This window comes from Peromyscus leucopus, chromosome 1 (assembly GCF_004664715.2).
Source record: "Peromyscus leucopus breed LL Stock chromosome 1, UCI_PerLeu_2.1, whole genome shotgun sequence".
NCBI classification, from domain to species: Eukaryota; Metazoa; Chordata; class Mammalia; order Rodentia; family Cricetidae; genus Peromyscus; species Peromyscus leucopus.
This window is the reverse complement of record NC_051063.1, coordinates 191,191,728-191,204,513: the sequence shown is the minus strand read 5'-3', so window position 1 is coordinate 191,204,513 and position 12,786 is coordinate 191,191,728. Positions and strand designations below refer to the sequence as shown.

The 12,786-nt window shown below is 38.1% G+C and overlaps 1 protein-coding gene across 1 annotated transcript in view; it reads left to right on the top strand.

The window, feature by feature from the left end:
* The window catches only part of LOC114686600 (zinc finger protein 54-like), a 45,408-nt gene extending 35,956 nt beyond the window's left edge, over positions 1-9,452 (top strand). The window contains exons 1-3 of the mRNA XM_037202245.1: positions 80-429; positions 2,544-2,670; positions 7,683-9,452. Coding sequence (XP_037058140.1) covers positions 208-429; positions 2,544-2,670; positions 7,683-9,376 — 2,043 coding nt within the window. The 5' untranslated portion in view covers positions 80-207 and the 3' untranslated portion in view covers positions 9,377-9,452. Of the gene's footprint in view, positions 430-2,543; positions 2,671-7,682 lie in introns of the transcript that reaches the window.
* Positions 9,453-12,786: the final 3,334 nt, after the last annotated feature.

Here is a 12,786-nt window from a genome sequence, read left to right as displayed (position 1 = left end):
TGTATTACTTCTCATGTTCTAATGGATAATTTCTCTTATTTTCTGAGCATATTTTTTTCTCAAAATTAATATATGTTACTCAGTTTTAGTTAAATCAGTTGTATTAATTCAAGACTATCCTGAAATGCACTTACGTCTCCATCAATTTTAAGAATATTTTTTAGTTGTAATAATACTGTTGATGGTAATTTTCTCTTCAAGCTTTAAATGTGTTTCCATGCTCTCCTGGCTTTGGAATCATTGACCAGATACCTGGTGAATTCTGTTGCTTGTGTCTTTTCATGTGGTTTGACATTGTTAACAGCTTTTAGTATTAATTTTTGCTTTTTCTTTTTGACTCCTTATATGAAAGGGCAGCAAGCCATCCATTCATTGTTCCTGAAAGAGACACTCAAAGAAGAGAAAGAGAAAGAAATGGCTGATTCTCTAGTAAGCATGTTCCAGGTCATGTCTACTATTTTTCTAGAAATGTTATATTTTTAGACATTGAAAGCATTTAATTTTCTACTTCTGATGTTTTTAAACTTTGTTATAAAAATGTTGCAAGCAAACAAACAACAAGAAAATTCATGTTTTGAAATTAAGCAGACATAAAGAGTATACAACTCAATGTACTTTTATACAGTTGGAGTAGTTATTGGGAACAGAAGCTGTGCAGCCCCACCTGGGATTTTATATTTTCACTATCAAATATATTTTGTTGTAATTATATACCACCCAAAATAAAAACAAAAACAGTGACAGAATTAGAACTAGAAAAGCAATTAGTTGCTGGGTGGTGGTGGTGCATGACTTTAATCCCACATTCAGGAGGCAGAGCCAGGCGGATCTCTGTGAGTTCGAGGCCAGCCTGGTCTATAGAGCAAGATCCAGGACAGGCACAAAGCTACACACAGAAACCCTATCTCAAAAAAAAAAAAAAAAAAAAAAAAAAAAAAAAAAAAAAAAAAAGAAGAAGAAAAGAAAAAGAAAAGCAATTAGTTTTATATCCTTTTTCATAACTGGTGTTCATTATCTGCATTCAGTCCTGCCTCAACCCTTAATATTTAGCCTTTCTTATTCTTTTTTCTCTATGTTCTACTGTTCTCACATGTACATTGTTTGATTCTGCATATGAAGGAAAACAGTTTCTTTGTGACACTGTATGATCTCATTACATATTTTGAGTCCATCATTTTCTTTTTTTTTTTTTTTTTTTTTTTTGTTTTTTGTTTTTCGAGACAGGGTTTCTCTGTGTAGCTTTGTGCCTTTCCTGGAACTCACTTGGTAGCCCAGGCTGGCTTGGAACTCACAGAGATCCGCCTGGCTCTGCCTCCCGAGTGCTGGGATTAAAGGCGTGCGCCACCACCGTCCGGCCAAGTCCATCCATTTTCTTGCAAATTTTTATTACATTTTCCTCTTCAAGTGAATAGTATTCCATTTTATGTGTACACCATTTTCATTATCCATTCATCTGTTGATAGATGATTAGATTGAGAATAATATTTTACTGTGGTAAATATAGTAGCAGTAAATATAGGGTATAAATATCTCTGTATTGGGGTGTGGAGGTCCCTGGGTATATGTCCAGGAGTGAAAGAGCTGTTCATACATTAGTACTACCTTTAACACTTTAAATAATCTCCAAACTATTTCCACAATGGTTGTATTAATTTGCAACACACACACACACACACACACACACACACACACCAACAGTGAACAATGGTATCTTTCTCTCCTCATCCTCTTTAACATTTGTTGTCAGATTGGTTGATGACAGCTATATCTCAAAGTAGTTTTAGTTTGCATTTACATAATGGCATTTTAGGGATTATGAACACTTTTTGCCATATTTATTGGCCATTTGTGTTTCTGTCTTCACAAAGCTCATTTGCCCATTTGTTGATTCGCAGCTTTATTTCCATAGTTTTTAATTTCTAAAATTGTAAATTCTAGGTGTGAGCTGCTATTCAAAGTGTCACTGGTACAAATTCTCTCCCACTCTGTGCAATGTCTGTGTGTTCTGCCGATTCTTTCTTTTGACAAACAGAAACGTTTTATATTCATGTATTGATACTTGGGGTTCGTTCTTATGCTGTTGGAGATTTTACTTTTCAAAAAATTCTTCCCCATCCTGTTTCCTGAAAGGTATTCCCTATGTTTTCTAGGTTTCTGTGTTTCTGCTTTTAAAAATGTTTTTCGATTCATTGTAGCATGATCTACAAGTGCCCCATTTGAAATCACATTTTCCCATCACAGATTTTCATCCTGAGACATGTCTGCTGTGATTCTGTGTGACATAAGCACAGCATCTATGACAGATAGATATCCATGTCAGACCTTAAATGTGTGTCTTGTTTCATGTATGTTGCTTATGAGATGATTGTGTCATCCTGTTTTCACAGTTAGAGAATCCATTATATAATGTAACTATGTTAGAAATCATCTTTTTGTGTAATTGTCTTCAATCATCTACATCCCTCTGACTTCATAAGTCACCTTATACCAGGAAAGCATGCTTCCCAGCATCACGTGGTTGAACTGTACTTTTTTTGTTTTAGGTTCTATTGACATTCAGGGATGTATCTGTGGACTTCTCGAAAGAGGAGTGGGAATACCTGGACTCTGCTCAGCGGTCTTTGTACATTGACGTGATGTTGGAGAATTACAGCAACCTGATCTCTGTGGGTGAGAATATTTTGCTTCTAGAATTGCTAACTCAGGGTTTATATGTATCTACTTCATAGGTTTGCAAACTCTCTGTTAAGCTGTCTTGGAAACAACAGGAGAATAGGGAAAGTTTGGTAGTAGAAAAAGAACTTTTTTTAAATGTATTTGTTGTTTTCTTTCCATTTTCCATTTTAGAGATGTCATGCACCCTTCAGTTTGGTTCCAAGATGCATTCAGTATATAATATTTCCACCTATATCTTCTTTTTCATTTTTTCTTTTATTGAAATAGATTCTTTCCTCATGCAATGTCTTCATTAGGGTTTCTATTGTTGTTAAGAGACACCATGACCATGGCAACTCTTATAAAGAAAAACATTTAATTGAGTTATAGTTTCAGAGGTTTAGTTCATTATTATCATGGCTGGGAATCATGTAGGCTGTGAATATGGTAGCATGCACACTTGCATAATGCTGGAGAGTAACTGAGAATTCTACATCCTGCAGGCAACAGAAAATAAACTGTCTCACTGGGTGTGGCTTGAGCATATATGAGACCTCAAAGCCGGTCCCATAGTGACAGACTTCCTCCAGTGTGGCCACACCCACTCCAACAAGGCCATACCTCCTAAAAGCATCACTCTCTATGGGGTCATTATTTTTTCATACCACCACATTTCACTCTCTGGCCCCCATAGTCTTGTAGCCATATCATAATTCAAAAATAAATTCAGTCCAACTTCAAAAGTCTCCATAATCTGTAACAGTCTCAAATTTATTTAAAAGTATAAAGTTTAAAGTTACTTCTGAGATTAGTGTAATCTCTTAACTGTAATCCCTTATAAAATCAAAGTGAAAAAAAATCACAACACATACTCCAACATGTAATGGCACAGGATATACATTACCATTCCAAAATATAGGGAGGGGATCATAGCAAAGAAATACTAGACTAAAGCAAGACCAAAAACTAGCTGGGCAAACTCCATACTCTGCATCTCCATGTCTGATGTCAATACACTCTTCAGATCTCCAACTCCTTTCAGCTCTGTTGATGGCAACATACTTCTTTCTCTTAGGCTAGTTCCACTCCCTGTTAGCAGCTTTCTTCAGCAGGTATCCCACAGCTCTGGCATCTCTAACAACTTGGGTTCTCCAAGGCAATCCAGGCTTCAACTTTACACCCTAAAGCAATGGTCTCTCTGGGCCTCAGTTCAGGGACACACCTGACAAATGCCTGGCCTCAGCAGCTTTCCTTAGTCTTGGGGGCAGATTCCCTAGCCTCTTTTCTTCTGTGCTTAACTTCAGAACCACAAACAAGAAGCTGCCAAGTTCTGCTGCTTGCTGGGACTAGAACATAGACCCTTTGTTCAATTACATCTTCACCAACTTTCTGTTTTTGCTGATTTTCTTCACTGCCTAAGCTTGGCTCTTCTGCAATTTTCTCTGTAGACCAGAGGGCCTCAAACTCAGAGATCTACAAGCCTCTGACTTCCCACTGCTGCGATTAGAGGGGTGCACCACTACCCCTGGCTCTAAGCTCTTCTTCAGTTCCCTTTTACAAGTTGGAAACTTAGCTAAGTGAGATCTTGCCCTGAGCTCACCACTCCCTTTATTCAATTTCTTAATCTATTTATCTCCTTGAACCTGGGACTTGGCTCCATTGCACTTCCTGATGCTCCTTGTCCCCTCAAATTTTACTTTTTCTTTCTCCGTTTCATTATAAATCTTTGTTAGAGTCAATACTAATAACCACACAACAGTCTATACTAGACTATTTTGAGATGTTTTCTGCCAATGGAGTTATTCTAAAACTCTCCACTTTAGCCTCAAGTAGACTCTGTGGACAAAGGCAAAAAGCAAATACTTTGTTCACCAAAATATCACAAGAATGATCTCTAGGCAACATACAAAAATTCTCCTCTGAAACCTCTTGAGCCAGCTCCCCATAGTTCATCAGATCACACTCAGCACCATGGTCCTGCTACTATGGCCCATTTACCAGTGCTTAAAGCTTTCAACTGCTTTTCAAACCCTGAGTACCAAAGTCCAAATTCCTCCAAACAAAAACATGGTCAGGCCTATCACAGCAAAATCCCACTGCTGGTACCAAACTTCTGTCTTAATTAGGGTTTCTATTTCTGTGAAGAGACACCATGACCATGGCAACTCTTATAAAGAAAAACATTTAATTGAGGTGTTGACTTACAGTTTCAGAGGTTTAATCCATTATCATCATGGCCAGGAACCATGTCGGCTGTGAATATGGCGGCATGCAGGCATGCATATGGCTGAGAATCTACACATTGCAGACAACAGGAAGTGCACTGTCTCACTCAGTATGGCTTGAGCATATATGAGACTTCAATGCCTGACCCATAGTGACACACTTCCTCCAACAAGGCAACATATCCTAATAGTGACACCCCTATGGGAGACATTTTCTTTCAAACCACCACATACAGTATATCCTGATTATACTTTCCCCTCCCTCTACAACTCCAACTTCCCTCACCTCCTTCTACAATTCCACTCCTTTTCTGTCTCATTAGAAAAGAACAGCCTTCTAAGCAATAACAACCAAGCATGACAAAATAAAATATAATAAGATAAAGCAAAAACCATCATATTGAAGCTGGACATGGTGACCCAGCAGAAGGAAAAGAGTCCTAAGAAAAGGCACGAGCATCAGAGACCCATTCAGTCTCATACTCAGGCATCCCATGATAATACTAAGCCTACAATACATATGCAGAGGATCTGTTGCAGACCCACGTAGGCCCTGTGCCTGCTACTCAGTCTCTGTGAGTTCACTTGCACTTGGCTTAATTGATGTGAGAATAATGTGGAGATTTAACAAGGCAACTCCACATAGTTAAAAAGGAGGTTTATTTTGGGGTAACTTACAGTCAGTAAAGGGGCTGGTTACAGGATCTGGGAGAGGTGAGGTGCAGTCTAGCAGGGTTCTCTGGAGAACTCTGACTCGGTCTTCCATCCAGCATCCAGGATCACCAGGAACCAAGAGGCCTAGCCCTTGGGTCTTAAGAGCTTAAGTCTTAAACTCTTGGGTCTTAAGAGCTCCTGTCTCGGCCTTGCCCCAGGGGTGGGTCATAGGTAGGCATGTCAATTACCAGAAGCCTCACTGAGGTAGTAATTCAGGTCAAAGCTGAACAGCTACCCATTACATGAGGGTCTTGTAATGCCAGTGTCTTCCATCCCCTGTAGCTCTTATACTCTTTTTGCCTCTTCTATATGGTTCTTTAAGCCCTGAGGGGAGGGATTTGATGGAGAGGTCTCATGTAGACTCTTTCTCCACATACTGTCTAGCTGTGGCTCTCTGCATCTGTTCCCATCAGCTGCTAGAGAAAACTTCTTTGATGATGACTGAATAAGACAATTATCTATGAGTATAGATAGAATATCATTAAGACTCATTTTATTGATGCTTTTTTTTTTTTTTAGATCAGTAGTGTTTGATATTACCCTAGGTCTCTGTGCTATCTAGTCTCTGCCCTTGGTTACCCAAGCAGTTTACAGTATGGGTTCTGTCTTGTGGATTGGGCCTTAAGTCAAATAAAACATTTGTTGTCTACTTCTACAATTTCTAAACCCATATTACCTTAGCATATCTTTTAGCAAGACAGATTGTAGGTCACAGGTTTTGTAGCAGGTTCCAGCCATATCTTAAAGCTCTATGTCCAGCATTGCATTTTACATTGTTTTAATTGTGAAAAATACTCAAGATATACAACTTAAAATTTTCCATATATATGATGATGATTCTGTTAGGAAATAGCAATTGGGAAATCATTCCTATTCCCTCTACTTTGTGCTATCTTCATGTACTGAGCCCAGTACTCTGTTAAACATACGTATTCTTATTTAAAATTCTGCCATGGGTCCTGGGCTACCTCTTAGTACATGTGGATTATTCTATGTAATGTAGGCCTGGTCACCTGTCCAGAGCAAATGAGATTGCCCTGGAATGTGGAGAGGAGAGAGTAGCCACAAAGGTAGGGTAGCGAATGAGCAGGACAACAGTGTTGGCTTTTAGTGAAAGAGAAAGCAAGAGCTGAGAACGCACTTGCAATATTCAATTCCACTTGACAGGATTCCTGAACACTGAGCTTAAAGTCGTGTCCTGGTGCCAGGATGCATCCTGTCTGTTGTAACTATTAGAAGGTGTGGTATCTATTGCACTTGAACTATGGTAACTTAATACTAGTACAGAATTTTATTTGAATGTGCTGACATGAAATTGGAATATTTTTACAAATTCTAAGTCTAATGTTAGTCCATATGTAGAATTATTCGGTAATTGCCTTCTTTGCATGTTTGTCTTCATATTACATTTATTTTCGTTCCCGTGGAGAATACACAGACACCCTTCGGGGAAATAATCTCAGGAGTCCGTGTACAGAGTGGACTTGAGAATAACCCTGTGAGGAAAGTTAAGTGTGGAGCTCAGACAGTGGAGGATAGAAATAAGCAATAGCTGCCCATGACAGCCCTGCCTCAAATGATCTAGAACCTCTGATGTCTGGCAGAATACTGTCTTTGCATCCATTACTTTTGAAGAATCGAATGTGTTTTCTAGAGAGAAAAACCCTTTGATGCTTTTGAGTAAGCTTTAATCTGAAGAGGAATTCTGAACAGTACTCCTCATTGCTGTACATTAGTAAGTACAAACACTGTGAACCTGGAATTGGATTAAACTCTTTTTCATCAATACCTGAGGAAATAAATATTTAAAAATAGAGATATGTATTCTAAATATAATCAGTCAGTGAGCTCCATCCCAAGGACTAACTATAGATTCCTCAAATATTTGCTTTATCTTCCATGAAGGTTGTTATCCTGTTTTTGTAAGATTACACATAATTATAATGAAAGAATATGTCAAATACTGGGAGCTCTATTCTAAATAGTTGCTGGTTGACTTATCTTAAGAGAAAACTTATAGAGACAATCATTTATCAAATGTTTAATCTTGTAACAAGCCCAGTTAATCTGAACTGTACTCATTTTCAGAGAACTATTGCAAATGTGATCCTGCCCATCACCATGTGAAGACTGAAAAGGAGTCTTGTCAGTGTACTGAGCTTGGCAAAGTGCTTCATGACCCCTCCACATGTGTACTTTATAGAACAAGTCAAACTACAGAAAAGTCTAATAACTACACATGCAGTAACCACAGGGATGCCTCTATTAACTCATCAATCCCAGAAAGACATGAAAGAATGCATATTGGAGAAGAACCTTACAAATCTAAAGACTGTGAAAAATCTTTAAATTTGTTTTCCAACTTGACTCAAGATCAGAGATTCTACACTGCAAAGAAAGGGCATAGGCAGGAGGAACACAATGACTATTTTAGCTCTACAGATGGTCTTTTACAACAAACAATCTACATTGGAGAAAAACCACACCAGTGTGGGAAATGTGGGAAATGCTTCAGTACTGCCTCAAGCCTTACTGTACATCAGAGAATTCATACTGGAAAGAAACCCTACAAGTGCAACATTTGTGACAAATCCTTTAACCAGTGTGCAAATCTTAAAACACATCAAAGACTTCATACTGGAGAGAAACCTTACATATGCAATGAGTGTGGAAAGTCATTTCGTCAGTTATCAGCACTTAAAAACCATCAGAAAATGCACACTGGAGAGAAGCCTTACAAATGTAAAGAATGTAACAAATCCTTTACTGTGAAGTCAACTCTTACAAAGCATCAGAGAATTCATACTGGAAAGAAACCCTATAAGTGCAATGTTTGTGACAAATCCTTTACTCAGTGCTCAAGTCTTAAAACACATCAAAGACTCCATACTGGAGAGAAGCCTTACAAATGTAAAGAATGTGAAAAGTCGTTTCCTCAGTTGTCAGCACTTCATAGCCATCAGAAAATGCATACGGATAAAAGGCATGCTGGAGAGAAACTTTACAAATGCAATGAGTGTGACAGATCCTGTAGACACTACTCATCATTTAGAAGGCATCAGAAAATTCATTCTCTAGAGAAACTATACAAATGCAAAGAATGTGGTAAGTCCTTTCTTGAATTGTCACATCTTAAAACGCATCACAGAATCCACACTGGTGAGAAACCTTACAAATGTGAGGTATGTGACAAATCGTTTACTACAACCTCAACTCTTAGAACACACCAGAAAATTCATACTGGAGAGAAACCATACAAATGTATGCAGTGTGACAAATCTTTTACCCAGGACTCACATCTTAGAAGACATCAGAGAGTTCACACTGGAGAGAAACCTTACAGTTGTAAGGAATGTGACAAATCTTTTTCTAAGTGCTCAACTCTTAAAGAACATCAGAAAATTCATACTGGAGAGAAAACTTACAAATGCAAAGGTTGCAGCATATCCTTTACCCAGTATTCAAATCTGAGAAAACATCAGAAAGTTCATTCTGAAGTGAGACATTACTTCTGTAAGGAATGTGGCAAATCTTTTACTCGAAGCTCATATCTTAGAGTACATCAGAAAATTCATACCGGAGAGAAACCTTACAAATGCAAAGACTGTGACAAATCCTTCATCCAGCATTCAAATCTTAGAACACATTACAGAGTTCATACTGGAGAGAGACCTTACATATGTAAGGAATGTGGTGAATCTTTTACTAAGTCCTCAACTCTTCAAGCTCATCAGAAAATTCACACCGGAGAGAAAAATGCCATTATAAACAATGTGATGTAGCATTTATCTGGTATTCTCTGCTTACAAATCACAACAGTGTACAAAATAGAAACAAAGAAACTAGTGAAAGCCTTTAGAGAATGTTCAAATCTTTTTTTTTTTTAAAGATTTATTTATTATGTATACAGTGAGTGTTTTGCCTGCAGGCCAGAAGAGGGCGCCAGATCTCATTGTAGATGGTTGTGAGCTACCATGTGGTTGCTGGGAATTGAACTCAGGACCTCTGGAAGAACAGTCAGTGCTCTTAACCTCTGAGCCATCTCTCCAGCCCCGAGGATGTTCAAATCTTAAAAAAGTACCACAGTGTTTATATTAAGATAAAAATCTGCAAATGTAACTGTGTGAAAAGCTTTTGAACAGAAATGTCTATAGGTATTTTGACTGCATGTATGTTTATACATTATATGTATGCTTCTTGCCTTTGGAGGCCAAAAGAGGGTATCAAATCCCCCAAAGCTGGAGTTATAGGCACTTGTGAGCTGCTATATGTGTGCTGGGAGTTGAACCCTGATTCTCTGGAAGACGAGCCAGTGCTCTCAACTACTAAGCTATTTCTCCAGCCCCTGAGAAAAGCTCTAATAAAAATACTTATCTTGTTCAGCGCCTAAAATTTCATAATAATTCAAATCATGGTGGTGCTAACCTTTAATCCCAACACTCCAGATACAGAGGCAGGGGGATATTTGTGAGTTTGAGGCCAGCTTGATCTTCATATTATAGCAGGACAGGCAGGACTATATAAACCCTGTCTCAAAAAAAATACTAAGGACAAAATGTAGTATCAAAAATTGTGACAAAGCCTTTAGTTTCTCCTCTAATTTTGCTGTACATCCAAAATACATACTTTGGACAAATCATATAAAAGTATACCATATATAATCCCCATGTCTTGCTGTTCATTGGAAGTTCCACCCCCAAAATACATTCAATTTGACAAATCCTTTGCTTAGTGCTGAAACAGTAGACATAAAATTCATAATGAAAGAAAACACACGAAAATGCTCCAATAAATTCTCATCATTTTTTCACCCTCAAAATCTTCATACTATATTCAATCCATACAAATAATGAGAAGTTGAGAAACTGCAAAGAATAAGGCTGTGAATGTGACAATATGTACATGCTCACATACAGATTATAAATCCCCAGGTCAGGGCTGGAGAGATCTGGCTTTATGTTTTTTTTTAAGACCATTTAGCAATTCTTATTACATAGGTATATAATTTGTTTGTTTTGAATTTAGTATGGGTTTGTTGATATGTCTATGTATATACATATATATTCCTAAATATACCCTACTCAGTTCATATAATATTACTTGGATATATGTTTTCAAGGCTGACCAGTTGGTATTGGATAAAAATGAGTGTTGTCTTTCTGGGGGAGAGTATTTCTCCAGTTCCCAGTATTCCTCAGCTGCCTGTAGTTCTCTGTGTACAGCTGAGGTCCTGTGGGCTTTTCACCATTCAATTTTTCTTTTTCTTTTTCTTTTTTTTTTTTAGATTTATTTATTATATATACATTGTAACGTCTGCATGTATCCTTGCAGGCCAGAAGAGGGCACCAGATCTCATTACAGATGGTTGTGAGCCACCATGTGGTTGCTAGGAATTGAACTCAGGACCTCTGGAAGAACAGTCAGTGTTCTTAACCACTGAGCCATCTCTCCAGCCCAAAACTGATTTTTGCCTTCTTTTTTTTTTTTTTTGATTTATTTATTATGTATACAGTGTTGGGCCTGCTTATATCCCTGCAGGCCAGAAGAGGGCACCAGATCTCATTACAGGTGGTTGTGAGCCACCATGTGGTTGCTGGGAATTGAACTCAGGACCCTTGGAAGAGCAGTCAGTGCTCTTAACCTCTGAGCCATTTCTCCAGCCCCATCAATTTTTCATGTTTGTTGTTTGTGTCCTTGCTTAGTTTCCCTTTTGGGTGGTCATGGAGGTGAAATTTTATGGATGTAGCTTCTTGCATTACTAGGAGACACAATCTCACAGCAGACTCCCTGTTCTGGCTCTTACAATATTTCTACCCTTTCTTCAAAAATATTCATTGAGCCTTATGTGCAGCAGTGTTTTGTAGATGTATCCACTGGGCCTAACATCCACAATTTTGCATTTGATTCCTTCTGGTATGGGATTTTTTTAGTTGTCTATGTCTGTTGCAAAGAGAAGTTTCTTTGAGGCAAAGTTAAGACTAAGCTAATCTGTAGGTACAAGGACAATTGTTTATATTTTTAGAGGGATTATGGAGGTTTAGTAAAGTAATTGTAGAGAAGTTCTCCTACAAGATCCATTACTTCACCAGCACTGAGTAGGCAGTAAGGTTTCCAGTAACAGTCATGGTTTTCCTTTTGCTATGAAGTCAGTTTTGTTAATTGTCTGTAAGTCCAATTAGAGAGCCATTGGTTACCACCAAGGTTTGATTGCAGCTACTGCACCCTTAGGGTTATTCTGTGATGATGATCTTTGATGTGGTCCACAGGCATCATAGCTGGCTAGGACTGTTGCTTGGTTCCCTCCTCTGGAAGCTTGCATTGTACTTCTGGTAGCATAAATGCTATTCATCAGGAGTGACTTTGCTTTATTTAGATAGAGGCTCCCTGTGTATTGCCAGCTGTCCTATACTCATTATGCAGACAAGACTGGCCTGGGACTCAGAGTTCTCCTTACTTCTGCCTCATGACTGCTGGTTTTCAGTCTTGCATGACCTTGCTCAACAATAAATAACTTTTTTTTTTTTCATGGTAACTGCCCAACCTAAATGTTAGACATGAGTAATCAACTGGATCCTATTTCTCTGACATTAAAAGTGTCTATTCCACTGAGTTGGAAACTCTAATTGAAATCGATGTGTTTCCAAGTGCAGAGAACACACACAATTTAAACAACATAAAATAAATAATGTAAACAGAACTACAAGTAGCAATGACACTGAAGTAGGAATAAAATGCCCCCTTAATACAAGCTCATGACCAGATTGACAGGATTCTATCAGAACTACAAAGAAAAACTAACAGCAAAGCTACTTAAAATACTTCTTGGATCTTAGTATTACCTGATGCTAAACTAGATAATGATACAACCAAAAAGAAATTACAGACTGATGTGGACATTTAAAAAATATTATTAGCTATTTCAAAAATACTTACAGTGTGTGTCTATATGTTGTGTGTGCCAAAAGATACTACTGCCCAGTATCACCTCATACTTCTCTACTATTCTAGTCCACAATTCCAACAAATCTATTTTGGTGATATATTGTGTACCCTATTAAACTTGCTGAGGATCAGAGGACAGAGCCAACCACTAGATTAGACATAGAGGTCAGGCAATAGTGACACACACCTTTAATCCTATCACTCAGGAAACAGAGATCCCTCTGGATCTCCATGAGTTCAAGGCCACACT